Source organism: Natrix helvetica, assembly GCF_964273705.1.
Source record: "Natrix helvetica genome assembly, chromosome: 16".
NCBI classification, from domain to species: Eukaryota; Metazoa; Chordata; class Lepidosauria; order Squamata; family Natricidae; genus Natrix; species Natrix helvetica.
The window spans coordinates 10,092,573-10,105,870 of NC_138563.1; the positions used below are offsets into that span (position 1 = coordinate 10,092,573).

Below are 13,298 nucleotides of genomic sequence, written 5' to 3' on the forward strand. Positions count from 1 at the left end.
TTTGTGGGTGGCAGAGGAGAAATACTGTTCTGACCGAGGCTTCCCAAGAGCATGAAGCAAACTCCTTGCCAAAAACCCCTTTTATTAATTGACTGTGGATTCTGCTCATTCCCCTCCAGCAAAGTCTTTCAAGGGAGGATTTACAGTCACAGACCTCATCTGGCTTGGAGAGCTGCCAGGCCGATCTCTGCAGAACTTGGTCAGGAGTTTCGGAGGGTCACAAGCCAATGAAGCGAACTTAATGGTCTCCTGCAAACTCCACTCCCCTTTTGCTCCTCTTTTATTTCCTCTGGGAGGGGCCATTCATCGTCCACCTGCGGCCTTACTCCCAAGTTGCCCCCTGTTCTTTAGCTCTTCCCTTCGTCTGGCAGCTCTGCGCATGTGCACACTGGGAACAGGCTCCAGCTGTTCTTCCGCCTCATTGATGTCTGACTCTGAAGGCAGCTGATAACTGTCAGATGGCCCTGGCCCCCTCTCTGCCTCCGACACAGAGCCCTCCTCAGAGCCTTCCCCGGACTTCAGGACTGGCCCATCTTCCTCCCCAACCTCCTCACTCTGATGGGCCCACTCCTCTGATGGGCCACAACAAATACCTCTTGCCTTGAGCATCTCTGACAACAATTGTCTTGTGATCTTGTAGGAGGCTTCCAAAGATAAGCAGAATTTCCCTACTAGGTACTTGTGTACATCTGTGATTTACCAACTTGTGAGAACACTTTAGACCAGGAGTTTTCAACTTGGCAACTTTAAGACTAGTGGACTCCAGAATTCTGGAGGCTTTCTAGAAAAGATCCTCCTGGGAGTTGAAGTCTCCACAAGTCTTAAAGCTGCCAAAGTTGGAAGTCCCTGCTTTTACACCAGGGTTTCTCAACCATAGCAATTGCAGCATGTGTGAACTTCAACTCCCAGACTTCCTGGAACTGACACCTAAGCTTGAGAGAAATGTGCACATTTGCACAGTTACACTTTCTGGACTTGTGCAAAGATTCAAATAAAACAAAACTGGAAACCATTTGAACCTTCCTACTTCTTCCAAGGGGCGTGGTGGCTCAGTGGCTAAGTCGCTGAGCTTGTCGATCAGAAAGGTCTGCAGTTCGGCGGTTCGAATCCCTAGCGCCGAGTAACAGAGTGAGCTCCCGTGACTTGTCCCAGCTTCTGCCAACCTAGCAGTTTGAAAGCACGTCAAAATGAAAGTAGGAAAATAGGGACCCCCTTTGGTGGGAAGGGAACAGCGTTCTGTGCGCCTTTGGCGTTGAGTCATGCCGGCCACATGACCACGGAGACGTCTTCGGACAGCGCTGGCTCTTTGGCTTTGAAACGGAGACGAGCAGCTCCCCCTAGAGTCAGGAACGACTAACACATATGTGCGAGGGGAACCTTTACTGTTACTTCTTCAATACATACAATGCTAGTTTTCATACTTATCCATTATGGTCGCTTAGATGAGAAGTAGAGAGAAACTCAAGATTTGTGTATTTAGCAAAAAGCAGAATTCTGGGATGGCAAAAGTGCAATTTATTTACAAAACCAGCAGTGCATGTTACACCTGACAGGGCCTAACCCAAGTCCCGTTTCTATACACACTTACAGAGTATTTTACACACACACACACACACGCACGCACACACACACATATACAGGGAGACATACATACGTGGCTTTTTTCCCCTATGTACAAAGACATTTACAGATCGTAGAAAGACAGTTGCTCATTTGCTCATACTTTAAAAAAAAAAAAGGCTAATAACAATATTAATACATATTTAAAAGGCTTCGGAAGGCCTGGAGTCTGTTGAATTCACTCCCAAAGAGTCCCGTTGCGATAGTTGTGAGATTCAGAGGAAAGGGGGGGGGGAGAAATTAAAATAGAAGTTTTGGACCCCTCAAATTCTCTATCGTGTTTGGAGGAAAATCAAGATTTCTTTGCAAATTGACCCTTAGAGAATTTCCTTTCGCTCTCGGGATTTGTCCAACATGGTGAAAGGAATCACTTAAAAACTTGTGTAAATTTGCGGTGACCTTAATTCCGTTTGGCACGTTGTGCAAACCCAACCCACTTAGTTCACTTCTGTAGCTTATTGGTTCATGAACCTATTACAGGTAGCCTTTGACAGCTCATTTAGTGGCCAGCCAAAATTACGACGACACCGAAAAAAAGTGACTTACAACTGTTTTTCGTTCTTGCAACCTCCACCTGGCCACGCAATCAAAATTCGGACACTTGGCAACTGACTCATATTTACAACGGGCGAAGTGTCCCGGCATACGGGGGGGGGAGTGGTGGTTTCCTCTGGGCGAATGCACACTTCAATTAAAATTGTTCTGCCCATGCGCAGAACTAAAAAAGCAAGATGGCGGCGGTGATGGCGGTGACCAGGAACCGTTTCAGGGGCGTGGCCAGCCTGGGTCGCTGCCGGTTCCAGGAACCGCTACCGGTTCGATTGAACTGGGCCGAACCAGTAGGAACCCACCACTGGTTCCCCGGGGTCATGTGATCAGAGGTCATATTTAGCCAGTTTGGACCGGTTCATCCGAACCAGTACCAGAAATCACAGGTGGGCCTGCCCACGCATCCCGGTTCAACGCTGTCCTATTTAGGCACCTTTTTTGAGGCCGGGCGCATGCGTGGAAGGCGGGCACATGCGGGGCTAACTGGTGGTAACAAAATGTGAAAGCCGTCACTGCCTGTGATCCCCTTTTGCGACCATGTGACAAGCCAAGTCAATGGGGAAGCGGGATTCCCTTAACTCCCATCTTACTAGCTTAACAACAGCAGGGATTCACTTAACAACGGGGCGGGAAAGGTGGCGAAAGGGGGCAAAACACACTTAACAGATTTCTCAGTTAGCAACATAAATGTTTGGGCTCAATGGCGGTCGTACGTTGGAGACTCCCGGAGGCAAAAGACAAAGCTAAGTTTGTAGCAGGTTCGAAGGGGTTGGGTTGGGTTTCTTAGCTCAGTTGCGGCAGCTCCAGGAACTGCATGTCTGAATGAGCCAATCTGAGATGTAGTGAGTCTTCACATCATTGACCCAATGAGGGTCCGAGCAGAAGGTCCCACTGGGACCCAGAAGGTCCAAAACCAATGAAAGTTTGAGGCATTTGGACCCCATACCAGATCTGATTCTGCCTTCAGAGCTGTGGTACATCCAATTTGTCGCCTCATCCACCCCAGATATTGTGGGTCCCTTCACCTCCACTTTGGGGCAGAAAGTTTTCTAAAGGAGGCAGCTGCTCAGCCCGGTTGCACCTCTTTGCAAATTTGAAAGACGAGGTGTAGTAGTAGCACGCACAAGAAGACTTAAACCAGGGGTGTCAAACTCAAGGCCCGGGGGCCAGATCTGGCCCACCAGGGGCTTAAACCTGGCTCATGGGGCCACCCTGGAAACAGTGAAGGACTGGCTCGAGCTGCCAGTAGTAGCCCGAGACCTCTGCTCCTTTTTCTCTGGCAGAGGGCTGCAGGAGGCCGTCACAGCCGAAAACGGAGCAGAGCGCTTGGGCTACTACATGACGTGAGTGGTGATGAGCTGGCCACTCCAGACCCCCTGAAGTCAAACACAACCCTGACGTGGCCCTCAATGAAATCAAGTTTGACACCCCTGATTTAAACTATACTAATCAGAAAAGGGTTGGTGTTTAAGAAACGTACTTTTTAAGTCTATTCAAAGAGAACTCAAAGGGAAGTTTTGCAATTCCCTAAAAACTCGAAATCAGTATTTTGTCAACCTTAGCTTAAGATGGGTGGACTTTGACTCCCAGAATTCCCCAGCCACTTATGCCGCACCCAAATTGTTGGGGCCAAGAGGCTGACTCTGTAAACCGCTTAGAGATGGCTGTAAAAACACTGTGAAGCGGAATATAAGTCTAAGTGCTATTGCCATTTTCCTTCTTTCCTTCCTTCCTCCCACCCACCCTCCTTCCTTCCTACCGACTTACAGTACCTACCTTTCACAGTGGTTAGAATGCAGTGGCTAATTCTGCCGACTGCCAGCAGTTCGATTCTCACTGGCTCAAGGTTGACTCAGCCTTCCGTCCTTCCGAGGTGGGTAAAATGAGGACCCAGATAGTTGGGGGCAAATAGGCCGACTCTGCAAACCGCTTAGAGAGGGCTTTGAAGCACCGTGAAGCGGTATATAAATCTAAGGGCTGTTGCTATTTGCTACTCCTCTTAAAGCATGCTGGCTAGGGGATTTTGGGAGTCGACCAGTCTTAAATTTGCTAAGATAGATTTCAAATTCAATATCAAATGCGGACTTCAAATTCCAGACTCCCCCACAGCCAGTACACTTTAAGACAGGGGTGTCCAAACTTGGGAACTTTAAGACTTGTGGACTTCAACTCCCAGAATTCTGGGAGTTGAAGTCCACAAGTCTTAAAGTTCCCAAGTTTGGACACCCCTGCTTTAAGATGTGCGCACTTCAACTCTCATATTGGCTGGGGAATTCTGGGAGTTGAAGTCCACCCTTCTTCCTGTTGCTAAGGTTGTGAAACCGCTGCTCAAAATGGCTGACGCAGTCACAAAATCTGTCCTCAGGGTCACACCCTTGTCTCGCATACCCATTTCCATCAGTGTTGGTTAGCTTTAGAAATATTCAAAGTTACAGCATGCTAAGAAATACAAATAAAGAGACGGAAGGGACTTGAAGATCATTGATGATGGGGTGGCCCAGCCTTCTTGGTCCCCAGTGATGGGACGACACTGGTTGGATGTGTGTTGGACTCTCTAAATGGCTTTAGGGGTTGGAGGACCACTGGATCCATGGTGCCCTTCATCGGGGCGAGCAAAAGCACATTATTCAGCGTCGTTGACCTAGTAGAAGGTCTGGAAATAGGACTTCAGTTGGGTCTCCAGATTCTTTCTTCAGCATTTTCTGGAAAGCCCTTGAAGCTTATAGTGGAAACATTCCTTGCCCAGTTCGCATTAATAATACAAATAAGAATAATAATTAAAATGGAGCTCATCTTTTGAACTGCTGGTGGCCTGTGGGAACTTTTGCCCAGGATGGACCAAGGGCCATCGCAACAACGACAACAGTAAGTGCCATAATTACTATAAAAGATGCAAGAGTTTGCATGGTTTTGTCCCTGAGCCCAGCCAAGTCACCTGAAGAGCCCTAAAGGGTCTGACTTGTCCTTCTCCAAAGCTTTGTCCATCCCCACAACCTGAGTCCTACCTGGCCACAAGAGACTCCAGAATGAATTCGCACAAAGAGGAAGCCCAGGCCAGTTGGGGTGGGAGGGAAAGGGGAGTCTCCCAGTTCCTGAAGTGGCTTCTCTGAGCACCTTCAGGATCTCTCTTCCACGCTGGAGGAGAAGTTGGCTTCTACATTGGCCAAAGTCCTGGGAACAAGGAAGGGGGCCTTCAGGAGATCCCAAGGTGGGCAGCCTGGGGCTGGGTGGCTCAGAAGGAGAGGACCTGAGTCTCAAGGGCGCTTGGCCTCCCCCTTCCCCAAACAGAGGCCCCAGCAAGCAGTTAGGATGAGGGCTCAGAGCTGGCTCGGACCTGGGAATGTGGCCGGGAGATGGACGAGCGTCAGACCAGGTGTCCCCGTCCGTTGATGTAGATGCCGTTGGAGGTGGGCTTTGCACGGAGGGTGCCATTCTCTTGAACAAAGTGAGTCATTGCTTGCTTGATATTGTTTTCGTCATTCCGCTCTTCCTCTTCTTCTTTCTCTTTCTCCTTCTCTTTCTCCTTCTCCTCCGTCTGATCTTCTGGGACCGGAGTCGGGGGCGGCGGGGGAAGCTCGGTCTGGGTCTCTATTTCCCGGACGGTGGACAAGGTTGAGTAGCTGCGTCCCTCGGCATCTTCTCCCTGAACGGGACAAAAGGAAGAGGGGGGTCACCTGAGAGGAAATGGGGCGGAGGGGTGGGATTGGGGGTGGGAGGAGGTCCCAACTCCAGCCACAGGAGCTCAAGCGTTGGAAACATGGCAAGCAGTCCTTGACTTATAACAGTTAGCTTAGTGACCGTCTGAAGTTGCAATGGGGCTGAAAAAAGGGTCTTATGGCCATTTTTCACTCTTACGAAATAGAGACAGTTATAGGTGATATGGTGTCTTTTTTAAAGGCTACATTGCAAGCAAAATTGTGTGTGCTTGGAAAACTATGAACGGAACAGAACAGAGAATATAATATAAAGTAGAATATAAAATAGAACAGAATATGGTAGAATATAGAATAGAGTATAGAATATAATAGAGAATAGAATATAGAGAATAGAATAGAAAGAATATAGAATAATAGAATAAAATTAGAATAGAGAATAGAATATAATAGAGAATAGAATATAGAGAATAGAATAGAATATAGAATAATAGAATAAAATTAGAATATAGAATATAATAGAGAATAGAATAGAGTATAGAATAGGGTATAGAATATAATAGAGAATAGAATATAGAGAATAAAATATAGAATAAAAATAGAATAGAGAATAGAACAGAGAATAGAATAGAGAATAGAGAATAAAATATAGAGAACAGAACAGAATAGAATAGAATATAGAATAAAAATAGAAGAGAGAATAGAAGAGAGAATAGAAGAGAATAGAGAATAGAATATAGAGAATAGAATAGAATAGAATAGAATAGAATAGAATAGAATAGAACAGAACAGAATAGAATATAGAATATTTTATTTGGCCAAGTGTGGTTAGACACACAAGGAATTTGTCTCTGGTACAAAAGAACGCAGTGCACTCGCAAAAAGGAAAAAAAAGAAGAAGAAAGAAGAAGAAGAAGAAGAAGAAGAAGAAGAAGAAGAAGAAGAAGAAGAAGAGGGGGATGATGATGATGATGATAATAATAATAATAATAATTTGCTTTTTGAAAGCAAATATGCAAAAATGGAAAGCAGTTCTATCAGCAAATGGAGAGAACATTGGTGAAGTCAACATCAGACGAGGAATCTTCCAAGGGGATTCACTTTCACTGCTACTGTTCAACATTGCATTAATTCTACTGACAATAATCCTACGAAACACGAAACTGGGATACCAAATCTCAAGCCAACCTGGCAAGATAAACCACCTACTATATATGGATGACTTAAAAAATGTATGTGAAAAGCCCCACTGAACTTAAGTCAATACTCAGCACAGTTCAACTGTTCAGCAGTGACATCAAAATCAACTTTGGGCTTGAAAAATGTGCTATATTATCCATTCAGCGAGGAAAAATGGAAAAAACTGAAAGAATAGAACCGATTGATACCCATTGTCTTTGGGGCACTTGGCACCTTGTCCAAGAATCTTACAAGACACATCCACAAATTGCAGCTTCCTGCAATAACACCAGCGGAACTGCAAAAAACTGCGCTGCTCGGAACATCGTATATTTTAAGAAGGTGCTGGTAGCAACCCCTATCAACCATTAGCACCAGTCACTGGTATTTATGATGCATTTTTGAATGTTCAGTTGGCTGAGTTTCATGTTTAATGAATAAAGTATAATAATAATAATAATAATAATAATAATAATAATAATAATAATAATAATAATAATAATAATAATAATAATAATAATAATAATAATAATATAATAAATAATAAATAAAAAGCACTGGAATTACATTAAAAACAGTTAAAACTTGACAAAATCACCACCAGTCAAATGCAAAAAGCTGCACTGCTTGGATCCGCGTGTATATTAGGAAAATACGTTACGACGTCTTAGGCCCCTGGGTGGGGCCCGACTAGTAATTAATGCCAAATCCAGCGAAACAACTGGCCGCTGTGATACAATCGTATAATAATGATAATGATAATGATAATGATAATAATAATCCGAACAAATGCCATTAAGGCCAAAATTGAAAAATCCTCTGATGATGCCAAATGCAGACTCTGCAAAGAAGTTGATGAAACTGTTGACCACATACTCAGCTGCTGTAAAAAAATCGCGCAGACTGATTATAAATTGCGGCACAATTCAGAGGCACAAATGATCCACTGGAATTTGCGCAAAAATTATAATATTAAAACAACAACAAACTGGTGGGAACATAAGCCTGAAAAAGTCACCGAAAATCAGATGGTCAAGATCCTGTGGGATTTTCGTATACAAACAGACAAAATACTAGCGCATAACACACCAGACATCACACTGGTTGAGAAAAATAAGGTTACAATCATAGACATCGCAATACCAGGTGATAGCAGGGTCGCCGAGAAGGAATATGAAAAAATCGCGAAATACCAGGACTTAAAAATCGAAATCCAACGATTATGGCACAGACCAGCAGTGGTAATTCCAGTGGTAATCGGCACACTGGGTGCTATTCCAAAAGCACTGGAATTCCATTTAAAACAGTTAAAACTTGACAAAATCACCATCAGTCAAATGCAAAAAGCTGCACTGCTTGGATCCGCACACATATTACGAAAATACGTTACGATGTCCTAGGTCCCTGGGTGGGGCCCGACTAGTAATCAATGCCAAATCCGGTGAAACAACTGGCCGCTGTGATACAATCGTATAATAATAATAATAATAATAATAATAGTGTGCAACCAGTAGAGGGAGGAAATAGGTAATAAAAGGATTACTACCATACTTGACGAGTTAATATACATATAAATTAGTCAGCATAATTAATTCAATGTTTGAAAAAAAAACGAGTGAAAATGCGAGGATCTTAGAATCTGCTGGCCCTGTAAAGCTGAGCAACGCAGCGGAGACACCCGAGGCTGCCTCCTTGCTTGACTCCACTCACCATCACTGAGCAAAGGCTGGTCTCCCGGAAGCTGTCTGTCCGGAAGCTGCCCTGCCTGCTCTCCCGGCACAGGCTATCTGCTCTGAGGCTTTCCCGGCACAGGCTGTCCCCGCGGAAACTCCCTTGCCGGCTCTCCGACCTCAGCGGGAGGTTTTCTTCGATCTGAAGGACAGAGAGACAGAACGGAGAGAAGCTCCTTTCAGACGTCGTGGGAGCTTCGTCCCTGGTGGCTTTCAAGAAGAAACTGGACTGCCCTCTGCCAGAAATGGTGTAGGGTCTCCTGCTTGGAAGTGGGGTTGGACTAGATGACCTACAGGGTCCCTTCCAACTCTGTAATTCTATAAGGATCTCCTGCTTGAGCAAAGGGGGCTGGACTAGAAGACCTCCAAGGTCCCTTCCAACTCTGAATCTATCTAAGATGATCAAAGGCCTGGAGACTAAAACATCCGATGAACACTTGCAGGAACTGGGCCTGGCTAGTCTAGGGAAGAGAAGGACCAGGGGAGACAGGAGAGCATCTTCCAATATTTGAGGGGCTGCCACAGAGAGGAGTTAGGGGGTCAAGCTATTCTCCAAAGCCCCTGAAGGCCAGAGAAGGAACAATGGATGGAAACCGACCAGGGAGAGATTCAACCTGGAGATAAGGAGGAATTTTCTGACAGGGAGAACCATCAACCCATGGAACAGAAGTTGCCTTCGGAAGTTGTGGGAGCTTCATCCCTGGAGGCTTTCAAGAAGAAACTGGACTGCCCTCTGTCAGAAATGGTGTAGGGTCTCCTGCTTGGAAGTGGGGTTGGACTAGATTAGGGGTCACCAACCTTTCGGACCTCAGGGACCACTACATTCATAATTTTAAATCTCACAGACCACTGATACGATTTTTTTAAAAAAAAGATAAATAGTATTTACCGTAGTGTAATATAAAAATGCAAATAACTTTTCTGCGGATCACCAACATTTTCTCCCAGACCACCAGTGCGTGACCGCTGGACTAGATGACCTATGAAGTCCCTTCCAATTCTGTTAATCTGTCCTTATTCTATTATTCAGATGTTGCAGGACCTTCATCCTTGGAGGCTTTCAAGAAGAGAGTGGCCTGCCCTCTGTCAGAAAGGGTGTAGGGTCTCCTGCTTGGGCCGGGGGTTGGACTAGATGACCTGCAAGGTCCCTTCCAACTCTCTTATTCTGTTGGATTGCAATTTGGGACTGTACCCTTCCAAAGTGGCTGTCCAGTCTCTTCTTAAAAACCTCCATGGATGGAGAGTCCACAACGTCTGGAAGCCAATCGTTCCATTGGTTAATTAATTGTTCTCACTCTCAGGAAATTTCTCCTTAGTTCCAGGTTGCTTCTCTCTGATAACTTTCTAGCTGTTACTTCCATCTGTTGTGTCTTGTCCTGCCTTCTGGGGAATAGTCTTCTTGGTGACCTCCTCCTCCATGGGAAGATACAATACAATAGTAGAGTTGGAAGGGACCTTGGAGGTCTTCTAGTCTCTCCTAGAGTCCTTCTTTGGAATAAACTAAAGGTGACCAACCGTCCTCCTTTAGGGAGGACAGTCCTTCTTTTGTAAGTTCTGTCCTCCCTCAAAAAGTGTCCTCCTACATGTCCTCCTTTTTTATATTTGAAGGCTAATCTGTTGCGCGTTATGTGACGTATTTTATTAAACAGTTTTTAATGGTGTTTTTTTTACTTCATCGCAAGTATATTGAACAGATACTGAATCTTGTGTTGAATTTTTATCTAAAGAAATGCTAGACATTAAAATAGACGACAATTGTCTCTTTGAAGAAATTAGAAGACTGAATGTACATTTAAATTCTGGAAAATTAATTCAATGGGAAAATCAACATGTTGAAGTTGATAAAAGATGGGTGGATATTTTCAGCCATTTCAAAAATGAACATATTCCATGTGAACATTTATTTATACTTGTTCAATTTACGTTGTGCTGCCCTGGAACTAATGCAGCTGTTGAAAGAGTTTTTTTCAATTGCCAATGATTTTTCGACAAGTGAGAAATCGAGATTGAATGTTGATACTCTAGCTGCAGCACTTGCCATAAAATTCAATATGAAGGATATTTCTTGTTCAGATATTTCTAATATATTGTTAAAAGATGATACATTGACAAAAAATATTAATTCAATGGAAAAGTACTCATTCAAATAATAATTAACAGGCATGAAAGCATAATTACAATATAAAATGTTGCAAATGTTTTTTATTATGCATATATCATATTTTAGTGTATTATTGTTGCAATGAATACAATATTTCTTTTATTTACGATATATTTTTTTGCAATTTATTTGTCCTCCTTTTCATTGTAAAAAAGTTGGTCACCTTATAAACAAACCAATTCCTGCCTCCTACCCCGGGAAGACAGGTGGCTCTCGAAAACGAGAGATGCTACGTTGGCATGAAGTCCTTTCCCACAAGGTTCAATGATGCAGACTTAACTATGTAGGTTTTATCCCACACAGGTGCTTTTTCGAAAGGCAACTGGACTTTTTTCCCTTTGGAAACATTTCACTTCTCACCCAAAAAGCTTCTTCAGTTCTACACAGAATATTGCTTGGAGGCGTGGCATCTTTGTAGGTTTCGAACGGGTGCTTAGCCACCCAGGGTCGTGGGAACCAGATGGGTGGCCATCAATACGAATTCTCAATAGAAACGGAACCGAATTCTCATTCCGGCCTCTCCTTTTCCTGGGGTGACTCCCCAAAGCCCTCAGATCAAACCAGCCCGGCATTAAAGGAATGTCCTCAGGCAGGGATGGCAAACCTTCTCAGCACCGAGTGGCCAAGCACCGAAATCCCGAAAACCAGTTGGCCGGCATGTGCATGCCTGTTTTCTGGACACTTTGGGGCTGTTTCCAGGCTGTTCTTCAGGCCAAAAGTGGCCTGAAAACAGTGTGAAAAATGGCGTAAAAACAGCCTGAAAATGGCTCAAAACCAGCCAGAAAATGCCCTGGAAAACGGCCTAAAACAGGGGTGTCCAAAGTTGGCAACTTTAAGACTTGTGGACTTCAACTCCCAGAATTCCCCAGCCAGCAGAGCTGGCTGGGGAATTCCGGGAGTTGAAGTCCACAAGTCTTAAAGTTGCCAACTTTGGACACCCCTGGCCTAAAAAGAGCATGAAAAAAGCCTGAAAAATGGCCTGGGTTTTGGCTGCTTTCAGGCCATTTTCCGGTGCTCCAGCGCCCGCTGGCTAGCACGCCAAAAACCAAAAGATCAGCTGATGCCGGCTGTGCGTGCCACCTCTGGCACATCTGACATAGATTCTCCATCATGGTCCTAAGGCAGTGATGGTGAACCTTTTGGGCACCAAGGGCCCGAACCAGAACATGCGTCCATGCGTGAGGATGCGCGCACGCTGGAGGGTCAGAAACCTGAAGACCAGCTGGCTGGTGTGCACATGCCTGGTTTTTGGGGGTGTTTTCAGGCTGTTTGAGGGGCTTTTTTGGTCCATTTTTTAGTCCGTTTTCAGGCCGTTTCTCATCCTGAAAACAGCCCCCCAAATGGCTCAAAATATGGCCTGTTTTTTACACCAGTGATGGTGCAGGCGCCCACAGAGAGGGCTCTGCGTGCCACCTCTGGCAGACGGGCCAGAGGTTTGCCATCATGCTCCGAAGGGCTTCAGAAGTACTGAGAAAATTAGATGCCCAAGGCAAGGGAGCCACCGTTTCTCCCACTCAGCTCCCCATGTCGAAGTCAGCCCTATAAAGTGAGAATGGAACCTGGAGGTGCTTTCGCAAAGGTGACAGCTGCTTGTCCTAATTTTGGGTGTGCTCTCACTCCTTTCCTATGGCTTGGAGTTTGCACACTCTTCTTTAGCTGGATTTGTGGGGTTTCCTCTGCAGAAAATACCTGGAAATGCTTTCTTTTTTAAAAGTTTTTTTTTATTTTTCCCTTTCAAATTCACCCATAGATATACATTCTTATAATTGCTATTTAGCATTAGTCTATTCATCATTAATGTCTGTACTCATTTTTACACACACACACACACACACACACACACACACACACACACACACACACCTATCTACCTATCTACCTATCTACCTATCTATCTATCTATCATCTATCTAATCTATCTATCTACATCTATCTCTATCCTCTCTCTCTCTATCTACTATCTATCTACTATCTATCTACTATCTATCTATCTATCATCTATCTATCTATCTATCTATCTATCTATCTATCTATCTATCTATCTATCTATCTCTATCCTCTCTCTCTATCTACTATCTATCTATCTATCTATCTATCATCTATCTATCTATCATCTATCTATCTATCTATCTATCTATCTATCTATCTATCTATCTATCTATCTATCTATCTATCTATCATCTCTATCTACTATATCTATCTATCTATCTATCTATCTATCTATCATCTATCTATCTATCTATCATCTATCTCTATCCTCTCTCTCTCTATCTACTATCTATCTATCTATCTATCTATCTATCTATCTATCTACCATCTATCTATCTATCTATCTATCTATCTATCTATCTATCTATCTATCTATCTATCTATCTATCTCTATCTACATCTCTATCTATCTATCTA

The 13,298-nt window shown here is 44.1% G+C and overlaps 2 protein-coding genes across 5 annotated transcripts in view; both read right to left on the reverse strand.

Moving 5' to 3' along the window:
- USF1 (upstream transcription factor 1) overlaps positions 1-13,298 on the reverse strand; it is a 279,354-nt gene that overhangs the window by 42,468 nt on the left and 223,588 nt on the right. The gene's annotated exons all lie outside the window — the stretch shown is intronic.
- The window catches only part of NECTIN4 (nectin cell adhesion molecule 4), a 118,369-nt gene continuing 106,569 nt past the window's right edge, over positions 1,499-13,298 (reverse strand). Inside the window, exons 8-9 of the mRNA XM_081967824.1 lie at positions 8,712-8,873; positions 1,499-5,812 (exon numbers count right to left, since the gene is read on the reverse strand). Coding sequence (XP_081823950.1) covers positions 5,534-5,812; positions 8,712-8,873 — 441 coding nt within the window. The 3' untranslated portion in view covers positions 1,499-5,533. The remainder of the gene's footprint in view (positions 5,813-8,711; positions 8,874-13,298) is intronic.